This window comes from Pelodiscus sinensis, chromosome 3 (assembly GCF_052426305.1).
Source record: "Pelodiscus sinensis isolate ZL-2025 chromosome 3, ASM5242630v1, whole genome shotgun sequence".
Classification (NCBI taxonomy): domain Eukaryota; kingdom Metazoa; phylum Chordata; order Testudines; family Trionychidae; genus Pelodiscus; species Pelodiscus sinensis.
The window spans coordinates 122007350-122034842 of record NC_143054.1 but is presented as its reverse complement, the minus strand read 5'-3'; the positions used below and the strand labels follow the sequence as shown (position 1 = coordinate 122034842).

Genomic DNA, 27493 nt, shown 5'->3' with positions numbered 1-27493 from the left:
AACAAAGACTTGTCTTTAATTATTTATGAAATCATGTCCCCCTGAGAAGTGAGGTAGCATGTACCTGAAGCATTCATTTTAAAAACTGACCAATGTAATGCAAAACACCACACTACAGCAGACTAATAACCCTAACCCTGTCCAGATATGATTACATTTTCCCTCAAAGTCTCTAAAAACAAACAGATCTTCTAATAATTGTTGCACATAGTTACTGATGAGAAATGTATATGAGAGTATTTAATGCTTTAGGTATGGGAGACACAGACTGTTTAGTTCAGGGGTGGCCAACCCACAGCTTGCGAGCCGCATGCAGCTCTTCAAAGAAAAAATTGTTGCTCCCGTACCCACACTTCACAGCTCTGAAAGGGGCAGCGTGTTTCTGTCTGTACGGGTCATCGGTGAAGACTTCAAACTAGCTGCCTTAAAAGGGCAATGCCTGCTCTGCTCTTAAAAGGGCTGCAGCCTGGCCCTTTTTTCCACCTGCCCTTCCCCCCGCAACAACTTTTTTACCCTCAGCTCTTTGCTGTATCCACCTCTATTTTGGCTCTTCGTCTGTAACAGGTTGGCCACCCCTGGTTTAGTTCTACCTACATTGTGCTATTATGGAAAATTCTACATACAGTTAACTAAAATGACGCAGTAGAACTCTTAAACCAACCTTGGTAGCATAATTGTACATATGTACTGGACCCCTAAAGAGGTCCAGTCTGACTCACAGTCGCAGACTTATTCAGTAACAGTGAACTGAAATTAAACACTTGAAATTAACAGTCCACAGCTCCAACAGCTAAAAGCATGTTCATTTTAGATGAGGATTTAAAGCATTGGAAAATCATGACTTTTTATTTAAGGGGTCAATCCATTTAAAGTAAGAGGCCCATGTGGCAGTCTACAAATACCCAATAAAAAGTCTCCCAGTGTATCTGCAACAGATGCACACTAGGAAAATGGGCAACAAAGCAACTCTTGGCAACTTGAATCTAACATGGCCAATACAGAAACATCGCATAATTGTAGCTACAACTGTCTATCAGATATAATGTACCAATCACACAAACTAGTACCACTACAAACATATTTTTACATGGTTCACTGAAGTTGTTCAAGCAACAAGGAGTCCTGTGGCAGCTCAAAGACTAACAGATTTATTAAAGCATAAGCTTTTGTGGGCAAAGACACACTTTGTCGGATGCATCTAACGAAATGGGTCTTTGCCCATAAAAGCTTATGCCCAAATAAATGTTAGTCTTTAAGATGTCACAGGATTCCTCACTGTTTTTGCAGAGACAGCCTAACAACTACCCTTCTGATATTTTAAGCTGTTCAGGAACTGCTGCCAATGATGGAGTGTGCGCTTGCTCATTGGGATAACAGATCTCTAAAGTACAGAAACTATTTTATTTTCATTGTATTTCTTTGGTATATATGGTCATGCCAATTCTCTTTCAGAATTGGATCTGAGGAAGTGGGTCTGGCCCACGAAAGCTCATCACCTAATAAACCATCTTGTTAGTCTTTAAAATGCTGCATAGTCCTTTCTTTTGTTTCAGCAAGATCAGACTAACACGGCTACATCTCTCATTACTATTTTATTGCTATGAGCTTATATTTTTACATTAAACTTTTCAGTTTTTCTGTATTTTCTAAATTCATAATGTTTACATGTGGCTTTGTGTTACATATATTCAGTCTGCTCTTCTTCACAGTCAAGCAGTTTATGTGCATACATGTTATGTCTACACTGCAATTAGATGCCTGTGGCTGGCCTGACTCAAGCTCATGAGGCTTGGGCTAAGGAGGGGTATGGCTACACTACCACCCTAGTTCAAACTAGGGTGGTAATGTAGGCAACCGGAGTTGCAAATGAAGCCCGGGATTTGAATTTCCTGGGCTTCATTTGCATAAAGCCGGGCACCGCCATTTTTAAATGTCCGCTAGTGCGGACTCCATGCTGCACGGCTACACGCATGGACTAGGTAGTTCGGACTAGGCTTCACGTGGCACGGACTAGGTAGTTCGGACTAGCTTCACCAGGAGTAACGGTAGTTCAGACTAGGAAGCCTAGTCCAAACTACCTAGTCCGTGCCGCATGTAGCCGTGCAGCATGGAGTCCGCACTAGTGGACATTTAAAAATGGTGGCGCCCGGCTTTATGCAAATGAAGCCCGGGAAATTCAAATCCCGGGCTTCATTTGCAACTCCGGTTGCCTACATTACCACCCTAGTTCGAACTAGGGTGGTAGTGTAGACATACCCGAGCTGTTTAACTGCAGTGTAGATATTGGGGATCCAACTCCAGCCCAAACTCTAGGATTCTTCCACCTTTCAGAGTCTTAGACTGTGCACAGCAGCCAAAGTATATACATCCCGACAGAACACAGCAATAATAGATAAGTGGAACTTTAGAAACAATGATATTTTTGCAGGGAATCTTCATGTAAAAGGGATCTAAATTCTTTTATTTCCCATCTGTTTCAGTATGCAACTCCCATTAAATAGCAACAGAAGGGAGGATAAATGTTTGAAGGCAAAAGACCCTTTAAACTTATTTTGACATCTCGAGCGTCAAGTATTGATTGATGGTTTCCTAATGTTGCAATAGAATTTCTTAAACGGAATCTAAACAATTCTGTTTTTCCATTAAATGATTGACATCAGATTTATAGCTATACAGTTATTTAACCTAAAAACTGAAATACGCAGGCAAAATTCTATAAACACAGATTTTTTAAAAATATTGTTTCTCATTTATCTGTTTAATCTTTCTTTAACTGACAATTTCTTTGCTAACACTCTGGAAACTGGATTTACTTACATGTATCTGGTGGGGTCTGACATTAAGTAGCATATTCTATAGAGCAGTGTTGTCTCAGATCCATACACCCATAACTACATAAGCTGCTTATCAAGCATGCATTTCAAAGTAAGACTTGCTCTGATTAGACTGTCAGTTACAAACATCAAAGTGCCAATCTTTCAAGACCAGTTCATAGTCCTAAGAGTGATCCGAGGGATTTATTTGTTTAACAAAAAAATTTAGAATTCATATGGTCAGGCATCTGGTGAATATTTTTCAGAGGATGCCATCTTTGAACACCAGTTACAATAAAGTAAGTGGCTTTTATAATTCCTGACTGGATACTACACAAAGATAGAGGGAAGGCTCAAATACACTCAGTAATAGGAAAAGCAACTAAAGTTTTAAAATATGTGTTATAAAAGAATGGATCTGTTAATTAAAAAAAACAAAAACTTATAACCATTAAAAGCCTACTACTGGAATAAAGATCTCTTATTCCCTTCTGCCTTTTACAATAATTGATCAATTTAGCATAAGAATCTTATGGTACAAAATAATGATACGGAATGGCAGGAGAGGTGAAACACACAGAGAAGATGTCTTTAGGAAAAATACTTATCTTCCAAAGAAAAATTTGGCAAAAAAAAAAAAAAAAAAAAAAAAGTATTAATGAGAGAATAAAGGAGAACTTTCTGACTTTGCCCCAAACACATAAAGGGGAATACAGTGAAACCTTTGTTATCTGGTACTCTTAACCAGAAAACTTTTTTAAACAGGCATTGCCCCCAGCCACAATACTGTCACATTTTCAGGAACACAGGTCTGGCTTGGTTTAACCATGATTGGCTTAATTTTTTATTTAAGAAGTACTAATCATCTTTAACTCAAAATAGAAATGTGAGACCAACTGCCTCACACTACAAAACCCCCAATATTAAAAACTTGAGTTTTACTAGTATTGTCCATTGGTTTTTCCTAGGTTGATGGGACCCTCAGATAACGGAATTTTTAGATAACCAGAACATCCTAATCCCCGAATGTGCCAGATAACACAGGTTTTACTGTATTTGTATTTCTAGAGCACCAACATAGAAAGAAAAAAAAATCTATAGCAATGACAGTTTTGGAGTTGATGTCCATGTGCTGACCACAGTAATATTGGAAAGACAAATACATCAGGATGGAATGTGCCAGCCAGATCAGAGGCTATTCTAGATCCAAATCCTAGGAAACAGACCAAGAACAGACTAAATAAGGCTGTAGTGGGAGAGGATCAAGTGATACTCTAAAATGACATGTCATATCTGTATGACCTAGATAAGAAGAGGTTACGTACCTCGTAACTGTAGTTCTTCGAGATGTGTTGCTCATGTCCATTCTGATTAGGTGTACGCGCACTGCGTGCACGGATTCCGGAGCTTTTTTCCCTTAGCAGTATCCATAGGGCCAGCAGGGAGCCCCCTGGAGTGGCGCCGGTATACCGATGCATATATACCCCTGCTGGCCCTTCCACCCCCTCAGTTCCTTCTTGCCGGCTCCTTCCAACACGGGGAGGTGGGTGGGATGCAGAATGGACATGAGCAACACATCTCGAAGAACTACAGTTACGAGGTAAGTAACCTCTTCTTCTTCTTCGAGTGCTCGCTCATGTCCATTCTGATTAGGTGAGTCCCTAGCCGTGTCCCCCCTCCGGAGGTGGGGTCAGAAGGTGACTGACTACTATTTTATTATTCTGCAGAGCACAGAACTGCTGTCCCGACAGCAGCATCCTCCCTGGCCAGCTGCGTGATTGCATAATGCTCTGCAAAGGTGTGCACCGATGACCAGGTTGCTGCCCTACAGATTTCCAAGATCGGCACGCAGGCCAGGAACGTCGCCGACGTTGCCTGAGCTCTAGTGGAATGTGCTGTTATGCGCGGCGGTGGTCTACCTGCGTCCTCGTAGCACAGTCGAATGCAGGAAGTAATCCACGAGGATATATGCTGCGCCGAGACTGGCTGACCACACATCCTTTCCGCCACTGAAATAAACAATTGAGTTGACTTACGAAACTCTCGTGTCCTATCTATATAAAAAGCCAACGCCCTCCTAACGTCCAGGCAGTGCAGAGCCTGTTCCCTGGGCGACGCATGTGGCTTGGGGTAAAACACTGGCAGGTAAATATCTTGGGACATGTGGAAGTGCGAGACCACCTTCGGAAGAAACCCCGGGTGTGGACACAACCTCACCTTATCTTTAAAAAACACCGTGTAAGGTGGTTCTGAGGTGAGAGCCCTAAGCTCTGACACCTGTCTGCCCGAGGTAATGGCCACGAGGAAAGCTACCTTATAGGACAGATGTATCAAAGAGCATGAAGCCAGGGGCTCAAACAGGGGCTTCATAAGGGCAGTCAGGACCAGGTTAAGGTCCCAAGCCGGTACCGGAGGTCTCTCATATGGCATCATCCTGTCGACTCCCTTTAGAAATCTTTTAACCAAGGGATTGGCAAAGATAGACCTTTGCCCTCTCCCCCCCCCCGGCGTGGAAGGCCGCTATGGCCGCCAGGTACACCCTTAGGGAGGCTGTGGCCAGGCCCTGTTTCCGCAGGTGGAGAAGGAATTCCAGGAGAGTCGGAACTGCCCCTTTACCTGGAGCGAGCGTCCTGCCCTCCAGCCAGGAAGTAAACCTCTTCCACTTAGCCTCGTAAAGGGCTCTAGTGGACGGCTTTCTGCTTTCTAAGAGGACCTCCTGGACTGCTCTGGAGCAGGCTCACTCCGTCACTGAGAGCCACTGAGGAGCCACGCTGCTAGGTGGAGAGATGGAAGGCTTGGGTGGAGCGCCACCCCGGCCTCGCAGCTCTAAGTGATTAGATCTGGCACTAGGGGTAGCCTGAGTGGGCCCTCCACAGTCAGATCCAGCAGGGTGGTGAACCAGTACTGTCGAGGCCATACTGGCGCTATCAGGATGATCCGGGCCCTGAACCTCTGCACTCTGAGGAGTGTGTCATGGATCAGAGGGAACGGGGGGAAGGCATAGAGTAGGCCCTTGGGCCAGCTGACCTGCAGTGCATCTCCCCGAGAGCCCAGACCGTGCCCCATGTACGAACAGAACTCCTTGCACTTGGCGTTGCTCAGAGTTGCAAACAGGTCCAGGCGGGGAAACCCCCACCTTTGGAAGACCCCGTGAAGTACATCCCACCTTAGCACCCACTGGTGCGCCTGGATCGAACGGCTGAGCCTGTCCGCTAGCCCGTTCCTGGTTCCCGGAAGGTGAGATGCCTCCAGGAAAATACCGTGGGCTATACACAGTTCCCATAGATCTAGGGCTTTCCGGCACAAGGGAGAGGAACGTACCCCACCCTGCTTGTTGATATAGAACATGGCCGTAGTGTTGTCTGTCAGCACCGCCACCACTCTGTTCTGTAAGTGGGGAAGGAACACCCTGCAGGCCAACCTGACCACCCGCAGCTCCTTGATATTTATATGGAGGTGAGCCTCCTCTGTTGGCCATGTACCTTGCGTCCTGAGGTTGCCCAGGTGAGCGCCCCATCCCACGTCCGAAGCATCCGTGACCAGCTGCACTGACGGGGACAGCTTGGTGAATTGGACCCCCGCACACACCATGCCCTCGTCCTTCCACAAGTCCAGCGAACGAAGAATGTCCTGAGGGATAGTCACTACCGCGTCTAGCGGCGACCTCAAGGGGTTGTGCGCTACCTTGAGCCACCCCTGCAATGGGCGCATGCGCAGCCTGGCGTGTTGGACCACGTAAGTGCCTGCCGCCATATGGCCTAGGAGCCTCATGCAGGTCCTCGCCGTCGTAGTCGGGAACTCCTGCAGCCCCACTACCAGAGAGCGAATGGTCATAAATCTGTCTCTCGGTAGGGACGCCTTGCCCAAAGACAAGTCCAGATGGGCCCCCACAAAGTCTATGACTTGCGTGGGCTCTAGCAGTGATTTGGCCTCATTTATGAGGAGGCCGAGACCCTCAAACAAAACCCTGGCCCTTGAGACATGATCCAACACCTGTTCTCGAGACTTGCCCCTTATGAGCCAGTCGTCCAGGTATGGGAACACTTGGACCCTGTGCCGCTGCAGAAACGCGGCTACCACCGTCATACATTTGGTAAAGACTCTCGGGGCTGTACACAGTCCAAAAGGGAGGACTGTAAACTGGAAGTGATCCTGTCCCACCGTGAACCGTAGGAATTTTCTGTGACTTGGAAAAATTGAAATGTGGAAGTATGCATCCTTTAAATCGAGAGCAGCATACCAGTCCCCCTTTCTGAGTGATGGGATGATGCAGGCTAGCGTCACCATCCTGAACTTTGTCTTCCTTATAAAGGTGTTCAGGTTTCGGAGATCTAGTATGGGACGCATGCCCCCTTTCGCCTTGGGTACTAGGAAGTAGCGGGAGTAGAACCCCTTTCCCCTTACGTCTGGGGGCACTCTATGGCCCCTAGCGTCAACAGGTTGGACACCTCCTGCTGAAGGAGTGTCTCGTGAGAGGGGGTCCCTGAAAAGGGAAGGGGATGGGGGGTAGGAAAGGAAGGCGATAGTATATCCCTGCTTCACCAGGTCTAGGACCCAACGGTCCAACGTGATCTTTAACCATTCCTGGTAAAAGAGGGAAAGATGGTCCCCAAAGGGTGGACAGATAGGCGCTACTGGTACTCTGCTCTCTGGCATACCTTCAAAATGAGGGCTTAGTCTGGTGACCGGGTGACTGACCTGAGTCTCTCTCGGAGTCTGACCGAGGGCCCCTATGCCTGCCTCTGAAGAAGTCAGGACAGCTATTGTTGCAGCCTCTCCTGCGACCCCTATCATTGTTTTGCCCCCTTCTAGGGTAGGGTCTAGTCTGGAAAGAGCGCCTCTGAGGCGCCGGGGTATGTATCCCTAGCGACTTCAGGGTCGCTCTTGAGTCCTTCAAGCTATGCAGCTTGGAATCAATCTGCTCTGAAAACAAGGCCGGCCCCTCAAAGGGCAGGTCCCGAATGGTGGTCTGCACCTCGGGTGGGATGCCAGACACCTGCAGCCAGGCACTACGCCTCATAAAAACCCCTGTGGCCATAGTGCGGGCTGCCGAATCAGCTGCATTCAAGGCCACCTGGAGAGAGGTACGCGCCACTGCTTGTCCCTCTTCCGTCAGGGCCCCGAATTCCTGGCGGGATTCGGGAGGAAGCTGGCTGGCAAATTTCTGCATAGACGCCCATGTGTTAAAAGCATAACGCCCCAGCATCAGTTGCTGGTTAGCTATACACAGCTGGAGGTCCCCCGTGGCGTAGGCCTTCCGACCAAGTAGGTCCAATCTCCTAGGCTCCTTCGCCTTCGGAGTAGGACCTGGAGGCCCTTGGCGCTCCTTCTGCCCAGCGGCCTGAACCACTATGGATCCCGGAGCCGGGTGGGTAAAAAGATGCTCGTGCCCCTCCTGGGGTACATAGTACCTTCTCTCGACCCCCTTCTGGGTCAGTGCGATAGAAGCCGGTGTCTGCCACAGAGTTTTAGACAGCTTGTCCACCGTTTTATTCAGTGGGAGCGCCACTCGACCAGGGCCCGCTGCCGCTACGATGTCCACCATAGGATCTAGGTCCTCGTGAACCTCCTCATGCTGGACTGCAAGATTGACCGCCAGCCTTTGGAACAGCTCCTGGTGCGCCCTGGAGTCCATCGACGGGGGCTGGGGCGCGGGGTTGGCCAGGGCCTCGTCTGGTGAAGACGACGAGAACTCCCTTGAAGGAATTGCCTCTTCCTCAGCTATCTGTACCCCTGGTTCCCCCCGGGCAGAGATGTCCACATAGGTTGAGCCCAGCTGGGACATAGCCCCCTGCCCCTGACCAATAACCGGGGGTCTTGGCATCGCCACCATAGATGAGCTGCCTCCAGGCGGGGGGGCTGTCAAGGGGGTGGCAGACGGGGTGCTACTCCTTCGGGACGACCCCACTGCCAGCCCCGTAGGGGGAGGCCCCTGGGCCTGGTGGTATGCCCCTGGGCCTGGTGGTATGCCCAGGGCGTCCAGAAAGCCCACTGGGGTTGCCCCTGCCACTGCTGCTGGTCCACCGGCTCCCGGTGAGATGATCTGACCGATGAGCGAGACCTATGACGGGGCCGTGACCTATATGAAGACCTGGCCGATGCCACCGACTTGGCTGCATCTGATAGGCCGGTACATAACCCTCCGGTGCCATCATGTGCAGCGGTGCCGCGCCCTGCTGCTGCGCTCCCAAGGTGTAAGCAGGGATCAGTGCCGGGAGAGGCATCAGCGTCGGTGCCGTGCGGGGCGCCTGCTGTGGCACCGCAGATGGCGCATAGTACGGTGCGGGGCCCTGCACCGCCCAGGGGGCCGTGTGCAGCACCGGATCCTGCACCGGTGCCGTTGGCGCCGCAAGCGCACTCGCTCCCGGTGCCGTCGGGAAGGGGCCCGGGGTCAGTGCCGGTGTTCGTCCTGGCTCCGGTGTTCGTCCTGGCTCCGGTGTCGGTGTTCTTCCCGGCACCGAGGAAAACTGCTGCTGGGCCGAGGCCTGCCCTTCGTCCAGAGGGTCCCACGACCCGGCCATAGCCTGCTGGGGGGCACTTAAGGCCGGTGCCAGCGCGGTCCGCTCCTGCGGCACCGGGCCCTCCCCTTCATCCACAGCCATGTGAATGAGGTCCCGGGCCGCCTCAAAAGTTTCTGGGGTGGAGGGCCGACGGACCTCTCCTAGCCCCACGGGCTGCCCCGGGCTCTTGCCCCTGTCCGGGCTACGCCTCTTTTTGGAGGACTTAGAAGAAAGGTGCCCCTCCTTAGGGCGCACCTTCTGGGCACTCCTCTCTACCGAGCGTCCCCTCGAGCTCTTGGAGGCCCTCGGCACCGGGGACTGCGATCTGTGCCTCGGTGCCGTGCTGTCCGACAGGGGTGCCGCCGACGGTGTGCTGCGAGCAGAGTGAGGCCGCTCCTCGCTCTGATGCTGCAGTGCCGACTCCATTAGCAGGAGTTTCAGCCGGAAGTCCCTCTCCTTCTTGGTCCGGGGCTTAAAGCTCTTACAGACAGAGCAGCTTTCAGCTCGAGGGGCCTCACCCAGACACTTTAGGCAGTCTGAGTGGGGATCTCCGCAGGGCATAGGTTTGGAGCAGGAAGCACAGGGTTTAAAGCCCTGGGGCCCTGGCATGCCCTCCCCTCACGGGAGGGTTCCACTGCTCCCCCATCTAACTAAATATTTACAACACTTAACTACTTAACTAGATAAAAACTTCAACTAGAACTATAATACAACAGATAAGAAATAAGCTGCTAAGAGAGAGGCTATCAGCCTGAAGTATGCTCCAGCTACCGTCACGGGCAGTAAGAAGGAACTGGGGGTGGGAGTGCCAGCAGGGGTATATATGCACCGATATACCGGCACCACTCCAGGGGGCTCCCTGCTGGCCCTATGGATACTGCTAAGGGAAAAAAGCTCCGGAATCCGTGCACGCGGCACGCGTACACCTAATCAGAATGGACATGAGCAAGCACTTGAAGAAGAACTAGCTTCTATTTAGCAATAGTCACACACTAAGGAAGGACTGCTGAGATGGCAAGGCACTCCCACTGTTTGAAGAAATTCACTTCTGTGACCATATACAACAATACTCTACACTAACCTGACCAATGGTGAATGAAGCACAATTTAATTCCTAAATTTTCAGAACAGGGAAGAAAATTTACCCACAAGTCCCATTTACATCAATAGGACTCTTGAAATTAAGAGTCCCATGCACTAGTTTGATTATTTGGAGTCAAGTCTTTTCTAATCTTTTTTTTTTTTGCACACCTGTCTGGTCTGACATTGTAAAAGGGACATCTGTCAATGTTTAAGACCCACAGCACAGCTCAAGAGCTACAATACTACTTATGTGAAGAGAGATAAGTTACATACATATGAAAAACAAGTTCATTTGCTCTATACTCAGTATCTTTCCTTAGATATTTTGTGTTTAAATAGTAAAGGATAGAAAAAGAGGATACACAGATATCCAGGATGTAACAGGTGTAGGAACAAACTTTTTCTTTATCCTAGGAAGGTTGGTTTACCACATAAAACATCAAGAGTTCATCTGATGCCATGATCCTTGGTTTCCTGCTGTGTGGCCAGCCTGGATTTCCAACAGTCTAACTTGGGATCACAGCCAAGCAGCTTCTTCCAAGCTGTTCCCGCTAATAAGGAACTATATTATAACCATCATTGCTGCATAAGGTGAATAACTTCATCTTATTTATATTCATTACCATCAGCTTCCCTTTTTTTCCAGTTTAATATATTTTTATTTCTTGTAACTTGCCTTCACTTCTCCTTTAAGCTAGGTAGTTGGATTTTTTTTTTAAACCGTGACACTGCCTCCCTTGATGCTTTTGGGTCATTTAGTAAAATGTTTTTAAATAATCATCTCACTGGAGATATTTAAGAACAGTTAGCCAGACACCTGTCAGGGATGATCTAGACAGTGCTTGGTCCTGCTGTGAGGGCTGGGGACTGGACTCAATGACCTCTTGAGTTCCCTTCCACTTCTATTGATTCTGACACTAATTCTTCTCACATGGTACTGCTTTGACAAGTTAAGTGAATAACAGCCCAGACTGCACAAGTACCTATATATTCCCCAGTTCTCTAAAGGCAGCATGATGTGCCTCTGCTCAAAACTTAATACACAACGTCCATTAATTACATATCCCATCTTTAAGTAGATAGCCTATTTCCCTTACATGACAGCCCAAGGAGGTTAAAATTAAAAAAAAAAAAAAAAAAAAAACAGTGCAAAAAGAGCTGTTGATCTTAATTCATGGGAATAATGTGTGCACATTGGACTTCAAACTGTAAATATAAAGATGGGATTGTTAGAAACAGTAACTTTATTTTTATAAGTTAAAAAAATTAAATGTATCTTTATATACATGTTTAATATGAGGGAGGGTCAGTTAGAATCAGTAAAGGCCCCAGAGAATTTAAAGGAAAAACATCATGAAAACTAGCACACTGTCTTTAAAAAGACTGTCTTTAAAATGACGACTTTTTTAAAATAATACATTTGTGGCTCTTTTTATTTGTCTTCTTTTTTTTGCCTTTAGGGTTTACATTTTCAAGCTTTTCCAGAACACTGTAAAAATTAAAACTGAGATTCTCAACACAATGATTCCAAGAAATGGAGCTTTAAGAAAAAAAAACCACACCAAGTATTGCAAGAGATGCAATAAAAGCCGTGAGAGATGGCAAGCAACATCGGAAGCTGGAAAATTCATGACTTTTCTGAATATTCTTGTTTCATTTAGAAAACTGAGAAAGCGCAACTGTTTTGTTGCTGCCAGAGGACTTTGAGATTGCTTATAACAGTAATCTGGCACAGAAATACTAAATGCACATTATAAATTATGTGAAGCATACATTTTATAAATTGGTCTTATAAGGCAATGCCAGTTTTCTGGCTGTGTTTGTAAATTAGTTGGACATACTAGTTTAGGAGCTGTTGTCCTGAGTTTTCATTCTATTACCGAAAAATATAAGAAATTAAGAAAACATTGTTTGCCAATTAATGGAGAAACTAAGGTATATCACAAGGGGGGACAGGGAACATGCCTTTTTAATCTAATAGGCCATGTAAGTTTATGGTGTCATTGAATTGAAAAATCTTTTGCATTTAAGCTGCTAAAACAAGTTTATTTAAATCTCTGAAGAATGGAGGGGAGAAGGTTTCTATGATTAGGTTTTAAAAATGAAAAGTGAAAATGAAAATCTCATCCAACTGCTTAGTAAGATTTTAGGACTATATGTTTACATAGAAATATCAAACACGGAGTTTCATATTAGATCACAGCTGCAAACAATTCAAAGCCACCGACAGAACACAACATTTAAAAGGAGAGAAGCGGGGGCGAGAGAGAGGGGGAATAAGAACAGATTTAGAAATATTCAAAATGCATGCTTACAGTACTGTATCACACTTTGATTCAGAACACCCCAGAAATGGTAAAGACAACATCCAATGCATATCGGATCATTATTAATACAGAAAAACAAAAATACCAAGACGGGAAGAGGTATTGAAGAGAAAGAAACAAGAACATACCAAATCTAGAACAGAGATTGCTGGCACAGCAGTCTGCTGCAGATAATAAGAAAAGGGAAAAAAGAAAGATGCACAGTAAAAATAAAGGTAAGTTTAGATTTGCACTATGCCAAAAGCATTTCCCTTTGATTTGATACTTCAGCTGTTATAGAAAGGTAAACGCCAAAAAAAGGAAAAATTTTGGACACTATATAGCTAAACTATTTGAGCAGTGAAAACCTCCAGGGCCCTAACTGTGGTAACATTTCAGATTAGCTATTCATATACTCAAAAAACAGAGCTAATGATGATCGTCCTTAGAAATACCATGCTTATGTGCATCTCTGGATTGACAGATAACACCACAGCAGTACTGCAGACATTATCTTTTCTTAAAGAGCAGGCAAAGAGCTAATTTTAATTTAGGCATGAAGCTTTTTCCACATTATAATTCAGGCTAGGATTGTGCAAAGCCGCTAATGTTCTAAAATTCTGGAAAATGTCACCAACTAATATTTAAAATTCAGACCTCGTGGAGAAGAACGATATAATGTTATATAATACAGTTGGCTACTCAACCCATTAATGATGTGGTTTTTTACGTCAAACAATAATAAAAATGTTAGCACAAAGACTTTTTTGTGCAAATGGCAGTGTTATATGTATTTTAATGCCTGTAGTTAACTGCTTATGTGTTAAACACGGATTTATCACATTGCCAAGGATATATTTAGACTTCCATCAGTTTAAGTGTGGTGTATCTATTGCTTCAAAACAATCAAAGTTAGCCACAAGGTAAGAGGAAAGCAACAGACTGGCAAGGGCACAAAGATTAAGTTTAGGAATTCAAATGCTAGCAAGGCTTTAGTGCCAATGAAGCTAATATAAAGCCAAAAGCTGCCAGAAACAATCCAGAAGAAAAAAAGTTATTCTATACTGTCAAATAAATGTTCATAAATATTTCTTGTTGTGTTGCATTTGCTTTCTATAGAATTAAGTCAACTCTTATAAAGACATGTAGTAGTAAAGATGCTCAACCATCTAAGGAGCTAGTTTATATATCCTTCAAAGAAAAACTATTAACTTGTAATTTGGTATTCCTGTGGTGGTGTTTCATAAGAAAAATAATAGTTTCTATATGGAAACAAGTTTCTCAGTGAAGACAGAACAGGCAGAATAACTTTAGCAGATGACATACAGTTGCATTACCTTCTTTCATTTAACAGTTGTAAATATCAAGGGCTTTCACCAGTAAAGCCGCCAAATAAGAGCTATGGAGTTAAAATAAAGATACTAAAGAAACACTGCCCATTTTTGGTCCCTCTCCAAAGACCTTAATTTTCATCCTCCATAAGTAAAACTTCCAGAGTACACATGAGGCATAACTTGCTTATGTTACTTTGAGGAATTAGTCAATAACTATCCTTTTCCCTATCTACACAAGGAATGCCATTTCACCAAAGGAAAAGTTTTACAGCCAAAAAACATTTTGCTCTGATCTTTGCGATTAGTAGCATCATATTTTTATAATACACCATTTTAACTGGCCAAACCAAGGTTGTTGGAAACATTTTTCTTTAGCATTTTCTATATAATGAAAGACAGGGACATTAAGACAGTCCAGTCCTCCTTTATCCTATGACAATTTCAAATTTTGTTTAACCAGTCTACTAGAAAACACAGGTTTACTGCTATACTTGTGCCTAGAAAGGATTACCCCCTTTTACCCTTGCTCTTCTTTCAGCCTCCAGCCGTTGCATGATGAGCATGGTATCCACATCATCATCTTCTTCCTCGTCATCATCCTCATCTTTTTGCTTTGACTCTTGGAGTCTTTTTTGGAACTGCCACTCGAGCATAAGCTTGCGCAGGCGGTCGTTCTCTTCGGCTGTACGATCAGGCTTGTTTTGAAGTTCCTGAATCTCTTTACTCAGCATGTCCACAATGTGCATCTGTTGTTGTTTCTCTAGCTTCTCCTTAGCATCCCGTTTCCAGGGATCAGGAGACAAGCTATCACTAGAGGACAGTTCTTCTTTGCTAATGGTGATGTACTGCAGATCTCTTCGTTCAATGGTTCGGGGTTGCTGTTGTGGCTGTAGCTCTCGAATGACTGTGTCCTGGGACCTCTGCAATGTTGCAGGCTTTTCTAGTTTCAGCTGCTGCACAGAAACAGGAGGAACCATAGGCTGAGCAGGAATTAGTGGCTGAGTACGCATCTGGCCCAATTTCCTTTCCTGCTCACGACGCTTCCTCTCTCGCTCTTCCTCTAGACGTGCTTTCTCCTTTTCATACCACCGCTGATGCTCCTCTCTCTTTTTACGTTCTGCAGCCGCTACCTGTGAAGATAATTGTGTTCCTAGCTGGTTTGGAGGGGGAGGAGGTGGAAGAGGCAAAGACAAATCCATTTGCAGTCCATCAAAATCAGCTGCATAATGTACTGGTGGTGGAGGTGGTGGAGGAGGAAGGTCTGTTCTGATGGGCTGGGAAGCTGCCACTGGTGTTGGCTGACTGATAGCTGGAGTTTTCCAACGGCCAGGTCCACTTTTGGTTAAACAAGAACCAGGGGAAACTGGTTTGGAGGAATGGTTCAGATGCTCTTGGCTGGATGTGCTTGAATCTACAGATGAATTCATCCATGGATCACTATCTGACTTTCGATCAACATACTCTATATCCTTTCTTATAACCACCTCCAGACGATTCCTTTCTGGTTGGAAAACTTTATCATCTCGCAGTTCTTCCTGGGAATGAGCTGCACGCTGAAAGACATAAAATAAAGTATGTATATTAGTTAACATTTATACCCAATATAAAAACTAGTGGCTTGTAAAAAACACATTTCTACCTGACAAAATGCCTTCCTATCAATAAAATTAAATCTTTTTGGTAAAGCAGAAAACTTACATAAACAAATTTCCCAAGAATTTACTGTCAATACCACCATAACATTACCAACTCTTTTAAAACATACAAGCCCAGGAAGAGTTTGTAAAGCTCTGAGGCAGAGTTATCAAGCAACACTGAGGAAATGATGAAAACAAGGTATAACTCATGCCAACAGACTCCTCATCTCACAGAAATTCTCAGGGCTATCCTTAACAGTGCTCTCTCATTTCCAAACACAGGTGGTCTGCAACAGTAACTCAAGTCCAGTAACTCTCCAGTCCAGCCTATTTCTCGGCTGGCAAACATATTTCTTTCATGAGCACAGACACACAGAGTGCTGAGTGAAAAGGGGAGTCATCCAGCCACCCAATTGGGACATTCTCCCTTCTCTTGTTACTGTAGGAATCATTCAGGGAGAGGATTTGGGTGCTCAGAAGCCCAACCCTGCTCATCTGTCTCACAGGAATATTAAGTATTTATTAGTTTATATACTGATAGCATTTTAAAACATGTCAGGCATTATTACCACTGCACAGAAAATATTACAAGATATATTGAATATGAAAAATATTCAGAAATAATTAGGATGATGGAATCTTATCTAAATTTAATTTTATTCTTGAAGAAAATATATATTTGGAGTATTAGAAAATTTTCAGTATAGACACAGAACGTACAGACTTTCAGCGAGTGACAAAGGAGGAGACTAACAATGCAAAATTTCTTCCCCACCAATGACCTTAACTGAGAACTAGAAAGAATGCCTTGTTAGGGATGAAAGAGTGTATTTTTTATGCTCTATTAGTTCTGAAGTTCTGAACACACAGCTACTTGTGTCAGAAGCACTGGGGAGATGCACCTAGCCAAATGGTTTGCTAATGACATGCATTTAGAAGATAAAAACAGTGATTTTAAGTCAGCCATTAGTTACTACAACTTTCATGACCATGGCTCCAAATATAACTTAAGTGAAACTGCTGCTTAGAAGTGAATAACTAGTTAATTTGACAACAAAAAATAAGAGATCATTCACTAAAATATGATGTTACAATAAAAATGATTGAAAAACAGAGAAAATGATGTTTTTAAAAATAAAACCCTATAAAACAACATTAAAAAAGTAATCAATACTGTGAGATTTTTAAAGCTAGTTTTACTTTAACACTGAAACTGAAAAGAGCTGATTGGTATATGGGTTGTAAAAAGCTAACATATGCTTTTCAAGTACTTGTGAAAACTCCCAGCCATTTGCTTCCGTATAATGCATTTTTTCTGGCAGAATCAGGGTTTCAAGCTGCAACTCCAGATCCAGACTTATCATCAGCTTTCTAAATATGGGGTGGCAAATAGGTGTTGATATTTAGCTGAAATATTTGTATAGAGGTTAGCCATAATATGATGCTTTGATTTCCATCTAAAACCCTCATGAAAGTTAAACAAACACCAAGTTTGTGTTCTAAATTCTTAACAGCTGCGTATACTGGAAGTGCATCTTAAGCACCAACTGCACATCAGCACAATCATACTGAGGTTTTACCTGCAATCCTTTCTCAAGTGATTAGTCCATTGATTTCAGTGGCACTACTGACATGAGTGAGGGCTTACTCTCACAGCTTCCTACTTTTCCCAGAAGTATTAAGAAAAAAACAAACAGCTTTTCAAAAACTAAGTAAGGTTTAAACACCTAATTCTGAACATTTTCTGTGTTTACTACAAACATTGAGGGACTCAGTGGTGGTTTTACAGAGGAAGATAGTAGGTGAGTACTACTAGCATGGAAGATGGGAGACACTGGTTCAATTACCTGGTCCGCTGCAGATTTCTGAAGATTTGAGCAAATTGATCTGTGCCTCAGTTTCCCCACCAGCACAATGAAGTAACTATATTTCTCTATCACATAGCAATATTGTGAGGACAGCAGACACTGGGGTAAATGGTTTCCATAATAGTACAAATGATGCACTGTTTTTATAACCAGAGGCACAATTTACAGATAACTGAAGTAAACACATTTCACTATAGACCTTGGGTTGATCTTGAACTGCAAATATTTATCTGTTCCACTTTAAAACAAACACACACACACACACACACACACACACACACACACACACACACACACAGAGAGGAATCGGTCTTGAAAACTTTTTTGCTTTTTACAAAAATATTACATGTTTTGAAAGAGAAAACTTCATTTTATATTGATTTGTCTTCAGCAATCAGTGAACAGAAGGGAAAGGTTTTTAAATTCTTGATAGATTGTTTCTAACCTGCATTGCAGCACTAATAGAGTGATTACTCTCTGCCTGGATCTGTGGTTTATCTTCATAATTTGGCCACTGATTCTGAGCCGGACCCATTCGATCCTGGGATTTTGAAGCTGGGAATGTGAAATATTCTCTGGTATAGGTTTGCGTTGGTATAGGGTAAGCTTCAGGTCTTTGTGGCAGGGTCTGCTCCTGTAAAAGGGAGAGAGAATAGGTTAAAATGTACCTATCATACAGATTTCTGCAGATTTGATTTTAACTTCTAATTTCTTTTTTAACAAGTATATTTTTTAGGAATTGTTTTTAATCCCAGCTTCATCCAAAATAAATATGATTCTAAGGTTTTCTGAGATCAAATATGAACTAGTAATTAAGAGTCAGGGTTTGAGTGCTTTGGAACTAAATGCACAATGCTTATTGCATAAATTACTAACAGATTTGAATAGCTATGCAATTAATTACAATTTTGTGACAATTTCTGTTGCTGACTGATCAAATTAAGCAACAGGCAACAAGAATAATTATGTATCACTGAACAGTGGCATTCTATTAAAAACCTCCAATAAAACTTCAGCTTAACCCAAGCACACTACTTCTATTGAAATGTAAGTGACGTAAACAGCCAGTCCTTCTCTTGCTACTTCTGACCTCTGTACAAAGATTTCCAGTAGAGACTGAAGTTATCTTGTTGGTAGTTCCAGCAGCATAAGCATTTTTCCCTCCAGGGCTTGGAGGCTGATCTATTACAAAGTTAAAGTAAGCATTGTTAAACATCAGTAACAGTATTTTGTCCTATAGTAGAACAACCAATTAAACTTCATAATGTGGCAATAATAAAATATTAAATTAGTTGCCATAGCTCTTTAGTGAATGATTTTCCCCAAATTTTGTTGAAGTTATTACTGTTTCAGTATTTTAAATATAGGCTACATTTCAATCAAGTCATTTTCATATTTTTAGATTTCAAAGACTACAAATAATTTGCATGAAAAAATTCTTAAAAAGAAGAACAAAAGTGAAGTTTAGCTTACTTGCTACATTAGGACTGGAGCGGTGATCAGCTCGATTCTTCGTCAGTCTGTCATCCCCTGACAGCTTCTTTGGTTCATTATACTCTGCCCAAGGCAGCTGAGGGCTCTCAGGTGACCCATTCTGAGCGGAATTATTATACAGCTCAAAACCTTCACTCTTTGGTCGGGGTTTACCTAATCCACGGCGATCCGAAACTGCAACAGTATAAGACCTTTAAATTTGTGATCTTTCTACTTGAATAACTGTTTCCTTTTAGTTCTTGCTTAAAATTGTTTCTTTTATAGCTAAAATGAATCTTCTAGTAAAACATACTACATTTTAAAGTTAGAATTTTTTGGATACACAATCCCATTCTGTTATGCGGACAGTTCAAGATTCTTTTGATTTACAAGCTTCAAAAACGGATTTTGAAACTAAGTAACCACAATATTTGGCAAACCAGATGCACAATTACTGAAAGAAATCTCTTGATTAATCTGAAAGGCTTATGGTGTCTAGCATGGTGATGTAAACTGTGGTAATGAGGGTTTTTTTTTAACTCTTTCCTTCCTGTATTGTAGCATTCTTTATTAATGTTTAGAAAGTTCTCATAACACAATCAATCAATAGCTATATAAAAATTGCCACACAGTAATTAAAATACTATCTCTGAAAGAAATGTATTTATATTACAGAGAAAGCAATTATATATGGAAAAAATACCTAAGAATCCTAAATTTTAAAGGATCAGTTATAAAAAATTAAGAACTGCCATTTCAATAGAATGCTCAGTGAAAATCCATTACCAAACATGGCCCAATAGTTTCTCTTTTGTTTTAGAAGTATTTTACTATTTATCACAAGTATCATAGCTGCTCTGCCATCAGTGGTCTTTTGGAGATGGAGAAAAAGTAAATTAAATTCTTGATTCCTTTGTGACTTGTGTATTCCATTTATTTAGATTGTAAATTCCTCTTGTACTTTAAATCTATTAACGTGTTGATAAAACACTGACTTATGATTAGAATTGTGTTTGTAATATAACTTTAAACAATGGTTAAAGTAAGAGAAGTTGCATTGCCATTGCATGGTTTCTATATCTGTTTAAAATGTAAAATTTAGGGGATAAAATACTAAACCACTACTATCATCAGGAATGTGAGATGAATTATGCAACTCATGTACAATTCAGGTGTAAAATGCCACATTATCTAATTGTTCTTATTTCATTATGGAATTGAGTGATTATTTCTCCCTTTCACCAACGTGGGAGAAGAAACCCTAGACAAAATTTAGGCTCTTTAATTCAAGTAAACATTCCTATTTACAGCAATACTTAAACTCATGGTTAAAATTCAGCATGGGCATAGCTGCTTTACAGAACCACAGCTTTCAGTGCCAGGAAGAGGATACACAGCTGGTATTTCTACATTTTACATTCCGCACATGTGTTTGTAAAACATTCATAGGCATCAGTTCTATAGCACAAGCTACTGGCAAATCACTACTTTTCTACATTTGCAGCACATTAAAAAGTTAATCGGTTCTTTATTTTACCTCTTTGCATCATTGGGGATGGCTGGTTAAGCAGTGTTGCCAGACCATGATAAATTGCTCCTTGTTTTGCTACTTCTAGGGTCACTACAGAACCTGTTCTTGTCATGAGTTCTGCTGCCCTGTGACAGGAGTCAAACAGAAAAGAACTAAGTATAGTATTATTGAATTGGTACTCACTATGCAATTTTTTCTATGTTGCTAAACTAAGCATTCAGCAATATTTTATACCACCGCATTTAAGTCACTTATCCTCTTTGGACAATGAGATGATAGCATCTAAAGGACTTATGAATATAAAATGGGAAATATATGCAGGCAGTTACTATTCTTAATTTCTACAGTTCAATGCCAGATGTGAAAACGTTCAAGACAAAAGCTAGGATCGGTTTGCTTAAAAAGACTTTATTCTATGAATCAGAGTGTACATTAAGAAATTAATACAGTGATGTTTCTATATATGTATACCTGTATTACATCTATAGGAATATTTATTCTGAACATACTAAAAGAATGGAGTGAAACTTTTGCTCCTAAGGCTATAAGGAACAAATATCAACTAAGGCAGAAATATTCTTGAGTCTATTATTTTCACTGCACGCTCATTTTTAAAAGAGTATTTGCTTCCTCAATCTGAAAGCAAGACTGTGTACCTTTCTTGGGACAGACCCACTAAGCTTCGACCATCCACGCTGAGCAACTGATCCCCTGCAGCTAGCCGACCATCCTAATTACACATTCAAGAAAGAAAAACAACTTTGTATACACAGTCCTTGCATGGGATTAATCAAAATAAACACATATACATTTTATTAGTCCAATGAAGAGAATTACAAATATTTTTATTGCAAGAATCTCTAAATTTGACTGATATTTTAACAACTTTAATAGTTAAACATTACTAACCACATCTGCCGCACCTCCTTTTACAACAGATTTGACATAGATTCCAAGTTTATCTTGTCCTGCACCCTGTCGACAAAAAGACATTTATGAGGTAATATTTAAATCTTCTCTTTTGTAAGAATGTGCTCTATGAATCTGAATCAGTCTTACATTTACTCTGTCATATTTTTTAAAAATTTCCCCAACTTACAAAACCAGTGATACAGAAAAAGTTCACATCTTCATTACACCAAAAAGAAAGGGAAAAAAGGTGTTAATTATTAGACCTCTAGAAACCGTAGCAACTAGAGCACAGGAAAAGATTATTTGGTTCCATAAAAAGAAAAAGACTATGAATAATCTAACAAGAAAACAAATTCAACCTATTCTGAGGTTTAACACTTACAATTTTTAAACCTTTTTTTAAATTAAAGGATTTGTAGTTTTATAGGTATATTTATTAATTCATTATAAGAACCTGGCTGTATCGTCAACATTCCATGGTAAACCAAAGCGTTACACTGCTACCATGCTCGTCTGGCTGGTGAAAGTAAAGATAGTTTGGAAGTGACTTATTTAACTTTGAGATGACAAAATGACTTTTCACCCTTTCCTTTAAGTTCTTTGGGGTAGAGAGTCTGCCCTTATATTAGTATGTAGATGCACCATAAAAAAAGTTATGCATCACAAATAATAAACAATAGACACAGGAAAAAGAAGATGTAATAAACATTCACTTTCATAGTTAAGTCCATAATGTCAATCTACTGTAAAATATATAATTTTATTCTTAATGCCACTTTCTTGTTCTATAAATGTATCTATAACAAATCTTGTAAAGACACATGTAAACATACATTCAAGTCATGCTGTGGCACAATCATTTCAGATATCCTCACTGGCAAGCACCACAGACTGGATTAGTCTGAAGTTAGGGCTATAGGTTTCAAAAGTACAATGTTGAGTATAACAATGCTATTGTGTCATTATTATTTACTTCAGTGATTTGTGCCTTAAGTTGCTCTATCAATTGAAGTCTACCAACGGTACTGCTAGACAACTAACAACATATTTTCAGCTGAGATAATATAGATACAAATTGTTTCTCCTCAGATCATCACCCTAAATTACTTTGTTATAGAGCAGAGATCTCAAATGCATGGTGGAGGTGTAGGGAACATACAGAACCTATCTGGAAGAGGAGGCATTCAGAGACATGGGAAGCTTTACAGGACCAGCCACTCATGGCTAAGCACCTAGTTTTCAAGGTCACACCACCAGCAGCATCAGCAGAGAAGGGTGGTTAATTTTTTCCAACAAGCATTTGTGTGGTGTCTCATTCTGCACATCATACATAGGAAAAGCTCCCAGCTAGCATGCTCAAAGCCACTATGCTGTGCTTCAGAAAACTTGACAACAGTTCATGCAGCTGGTGTGCTGAGACTGCTGCCTACCAAACTGACCAATATTATCCACATTGTTTCCCTAGGTACTAGTGCTGTCTGTATCATTTATCCCCCTCTTTTTCTTATATTTATTGTGCTCTATGGGGAAAGTATGCTCTGTTTCATACTTTGTTTAGCACAGATCCACAAACTTACAAAAGTATGAAGCAACATCCTTCCAAATGCATGGATGTCAGCATCCAGGACTTACATTCTGAATATTTTGACCCAGTCCAAAACACACAGACAACACTGAGGAAGAATGATTCTCTGGTGAAAGACAAGTAACTTCAGAATTGGGGAACTCAGGCTTGTATCACTTCTGAGCCCCAAACTTCCTATGTGACCATGGGCATTTAGCCTCTCTCTAACTCAATTTCCCAGCTGTAAAATGGAGATAAATAGCTCACAGAGGTATTCTATGGAAGAATGCCTTAACAATGGTGAGGTGCTCAGAGACTACAACAATGGGGGCCATCTAAGTACCTAAGGGACAGAGCGCTTATGACTGAAGAGCAGTTTTTAGAATATAAATGTGACTATAAAAACATATTACCCATATATTATTTCCCAGAGTATCATTTAACAAAGATACACTGCAGTAAAATTTGGTCCTCTCTGGACAGGGTATAATACTAAAAATTCTCTCCGGGGTAAAAAGTTAAATTTACCTCTCCCATTAAAAAACCATTGCATCTTTATCTATGAAAATAGTGAATTTGCCCAAAAAGTAGAATTTCAGTAAAATAGTATTTGTTAACAGAAAGTAAAGCAGTTTGATATGCATAAAAAACACCAGGACTGGAAAAGCCAGAACTCCCAATAGCATAATACAGGTTAACAGTCAAAATTACTTAGAGCTATACAGTATATATACCAAAATGTATGGAAGAGCAGCACAAAACAAGAACATCTACAATACTCTTTTGTAGACCAAAATATTTCACTCAATTCCCTAAGCAAAGATCTGTCTGCAGAAGTTAACTTGAGAATTTCAGACCATTTCCTCTGTCTTTCCTCCCACTCAAATTATAATTTTTAAACATTCTTGCCCATGACAGAATGAAATTTTCAGTGCCAAGAGGTCCCTCTCTCCAAAGTAGACAAATGTGTCTATAACTAGAAAAGCCATACAAAAATACTAATGACAAAAATGTTAGTTACAGTTTAGCATTAACATTTTTTCTTATTTTCAACCAAGAGAGGTCTATAGGCAATGCTCTATTAACTGAGGGAAGCCTATTGCATGAGGCCACAACAAAACAAATACGTTTTATTAGTTACTTAAACTTCACAAAAAATCTAGATTCATGTTAAATGAACCAAGTTTAAAGAATATTACTGTCACTACTTCTTTCTCCATAAAAGTAACCATAGCAAAAAGGAAAGATGTGGATCCTGTTAATAAAGCTACACGTTCAGGTTCTTTGGTAGAAGTACTACAACAAAAAAAGTGTAGCAGAAAATAAAAAACAGTGAAAATATTACTACATGTAAATGGACTACAAGCAGCAGTTTCACAGGACTGTGTATGAATGTTCAAACCTCTTCTGAGCTCACAAGTTTTGGACAGTTCCATTCCATGTGTCAATTTTATGAAATGTTTTATATTAACATTGGCAGTATTACCCCCATTTTAGAGATGGGAAACTGATGCATGTTGATTAATGGCAACTTTCACTTTAATTTTGAGTGTCCAATCAGATAACGAACTGGTTTTTCAAAATACTTAGCATTAAACTGCAATTTAAATGTTTAAGCACAGCTCCCACTGATTTCAGTAGCAGCTGTTAGCGTTCAGCACATCTACAAATCAGACTCCTTATGTTAGGCATCCAGGAAATGAGGAACATATTAAATATTACTTGTGATATGCAGAGTTTAAGTGACTTGATTGGCATCATACAGGAATTCTGTGGCAAAAAGTGAGATAAAATCCAACTCACTAAGGCAGCACTCAACTTTCTTGAGCATTAAACCATTCTCTCTTTCGGCAAATAAGTATGGTAAATAAATTAGGTAACAGTCTGTCTGATAATGAAAGAGAATTTGATCTATGCTCTGTAACATAAATGAAGCTATATGTTCTATTGTGTGCTTTTATACCTTATCTCACAACTCTGATCACAAGTGCCGAAGTTGAAGCAAAAATTCATAGAATTAAGATGTGGATTTCTCTTATGGTGTACACTGATTACAATTCTAAACTACATTTTTAAATAATCTGCATAAATACTGATTTTCATGGATAAAAAGTTCCACATATAAAAGAATGCTGTTTACATTATAAAAATGCTTTAAAGCATATATTCAGAAATCACTTCCCCCAGTTAGCAAAACTAGTCTCTCTCAGGAGACTGTCTTGCTTACAACAATCTTGCAGCCCACTGAGATGGAGGAGGGCCACTCACTAGCCTAGGCTGCCCATTGCTGGGACAGATTTTTAAACCTCTTTTCTGCTCTGTGTTGCTGGGATAAATACCCAGAAGATTAGGGTGAGGGTCGGTCTCCAACTTCTAGTGGGAATCATTTTCCCATAGCTTCCAACACTGATCATTTGAGGGTGATGAATACTTAGCTAGGCGAGCTAAAGTTATCACTGTATTTAAACACTGGTGTGCAGAAATGCTTGGATCAGGCAGCCACAAAAGTGGCCCAGTACAGTGCATCAAAGTGGGACTGCACAGTCTATGTTCAGTTAAGAAGATGGTAGCAAGGATAAGTGCACATTCCTAAGGTAATTTGCAAACACTTTCTCTATACCGCTGACACTAATAATTTAATGCTGTGCAACAGCACAGACTAGCCATCAAACATTTGGTGAGCATTTCACTGGATGTTGTCACCAGGAGGTATAGATAACTTAAGAGTTTTCCCAACTTGAATTGGGTATTTCTAGAGTAAGAACTAAATATTATGAAAAACACCTTGGAAGAATTTTTCCAGATGTTAGAAGAAATATACAGAAAGTTAGCACGAGTGATTAGACCATCTCAAACATGTGTTAGGCATCTGTTTAATATATTTGCATACAAAGGTACTGTAGCTAAACCTGTATTTCTGCAAATAATTTATGGCAATGCCTCATCACTACAAGTTTCAGACAACTTTGTTTGCCCATACCTGTTCAGCTTCAAACACTTTGCTTTCTATTCAGTTAAAAATGCCAATAAAACTGGTAAAGCTAAGAATCATGCTTGATTAAGGGAGCAAAGCATTAATAATGTAAACGAGAATTGACTCGATTAACCGATAAGCCTAGGCTTATCAGTTAATCTTCTCAACTACCTACACTTCCTCCTCTCCCCTCCCGCCACTGGCTCTGTCTCAGAGGCAGCAAAGGGGGGGAGCTTTTAAGCCTGTTTCCCCCAGCACCAGCTCTACGGTGCCACCTGCCCTCGCTCCGTGTTGCTGCCTCTATTAATGGAAGTAACGCTGAGGGGGGAGAAGAGACTGCCATGAAGTAGCCTCTGCCTGCGGCAAACCTGCACCCACTGGAGCAGCCTCTATCTACAGCCAGCCCAAGCACCGCAGACAGAGGCTGCTTCATGGCAGCCTCCACCTTCCCTCTCTTTCCTTTACCCCCAACACCTGTATCGGGGCAGCAGTGTGGGGCAACAGGCAGCAAGTCTGTGGGGGGAGTTGGTTTTTAAACTGGCTCCCCTCACGGACCAGCTCCTAACTAACATCCTGCGCTGCTGCCTCAGATAGAGGTAGCAGTGGAGGTTGGCAGGGGGCTCCCCGGGAGTGGGTCCAGGAGTGCACTGACTGCCAGTCCTGCCTCTGGGGACTATAGCATATTTGAGTAACCAATAAGAATTCATGTGGTTACTCGACTATTCTATTACCTGATACCCAATATCCATAATTAATACACTCATTAATTATGTTAGTACAGGATGTTAATACTATTAACATCTACTTTAGGTTACAGGAAATATATTCAAATTTTACAAGTGACTTGAGTTAGAACTTGAAGCTTTAATTCTATGATCTCTTCCAACTGCTTGACAATTCATGTTTTTCATATTTTGGGGAAACAGATTTAAAACAAAAGATATCCAGATTTTACTATTATAAAGTAACATCTGATGTTATATTGGGCCCAGTTCTCCAACCATTCCCTGAGTACTATTCCCACTGACATGGTTTAAACATCAGGCTTATGTATCAAGCCAGGAACGCAAAAAACTTCATCAATCAGCAGTCATATTGGGCACCTGCCTTTTTTGTTAATGACAAAAATGAATATTATGTACAGGAAATACATATTTCAAAAAACATAAGAAAGGGCTGAGCTCCAAAAGAAGATAAATAAGAAAAATATTTTAACAAGTGAATAGAATAATTGGTATGCACTGTACACATGATTCAGCCATGGGAATAAAATAACGTTTGTTTCGGTCATGGAGATTTATTTTACAGTTTATTTGGGAAGGAAAGGGAATGATACAGAAAGGAACATAGATCTAAGAGAACACCACACTGGCTAAATCAATTTTTTATACTGAAAAACCATGCCATTTAAAATGGATTTCTGAAAAGATTAAGTATAAAAGTTTTGCTTGGAGTGGCCTGGTCTAAAATACACAGTTTGAAAAATAGCTAAAACATA

The 27493-nt window shown here is 41.6% G+C and overlaps 1 protein-coding gene and 1 pseudogene across 24 annotated transcripts in view; both read right to left on the bottom strand.

Annotated features, from left to right (window-relative positions):
- AFDN (afadin, adherens junction formation factor) overlaps positions 1-27493 on the bottom strand; it is a 208357-nt gene that overhangs the window by 13413 nt on the left and 167451 nt on the right. For 13 of the 23 annotated variants that reach the window (XM_075924660.2, XM_075924647.2, XM_089777350.1 and 10 more), the window contains 7 exons: positions 21455-21520; positions 21202-21275; positions 20552-20670; positions 19015-19209; positions 18632-18723; positions 17987-18175; positions 14558-15589 (listed from right to left, as the gene is read on the bottom strand). In XM_075924660.2, coding sequence (XP_075780775.2) covers positions 14558-15589; positions 17987-18175; positions 18632-18723; positions 19015-19209; positions 20552-20670; positions 21202-21275; positions 21455-21520 — 1767 coding nt within the window. Of the gene's footprint in view, positions 1-12851; positions 12888-14557; positions 15590-17986; positions 18176-18631; positions 18724-19014; positions 19210-20551; positions 20671-21201; positions 21276-21454; positions 21521-27493 lie in introns of all 23 variants that reach the window. The other 10 variants (XR_016349228.1, XM_089777349.1, XM_089777341.1 and 7 more) reach the window with 1 other exon arrangement.
- LOC149524722 (uncharacterized) lies at positions 5-5550 on the bottom strand (annotated as a pseudogene). The gene is made up of 2 exons (XR_016349229.1): positions 2253-5550; positions 5-1815 (listed from the first exon to the last, which is right to left on the bottom strand). The product of XR_016349229.1 is annotated as an uncharacterized LOC149524722 (transcript).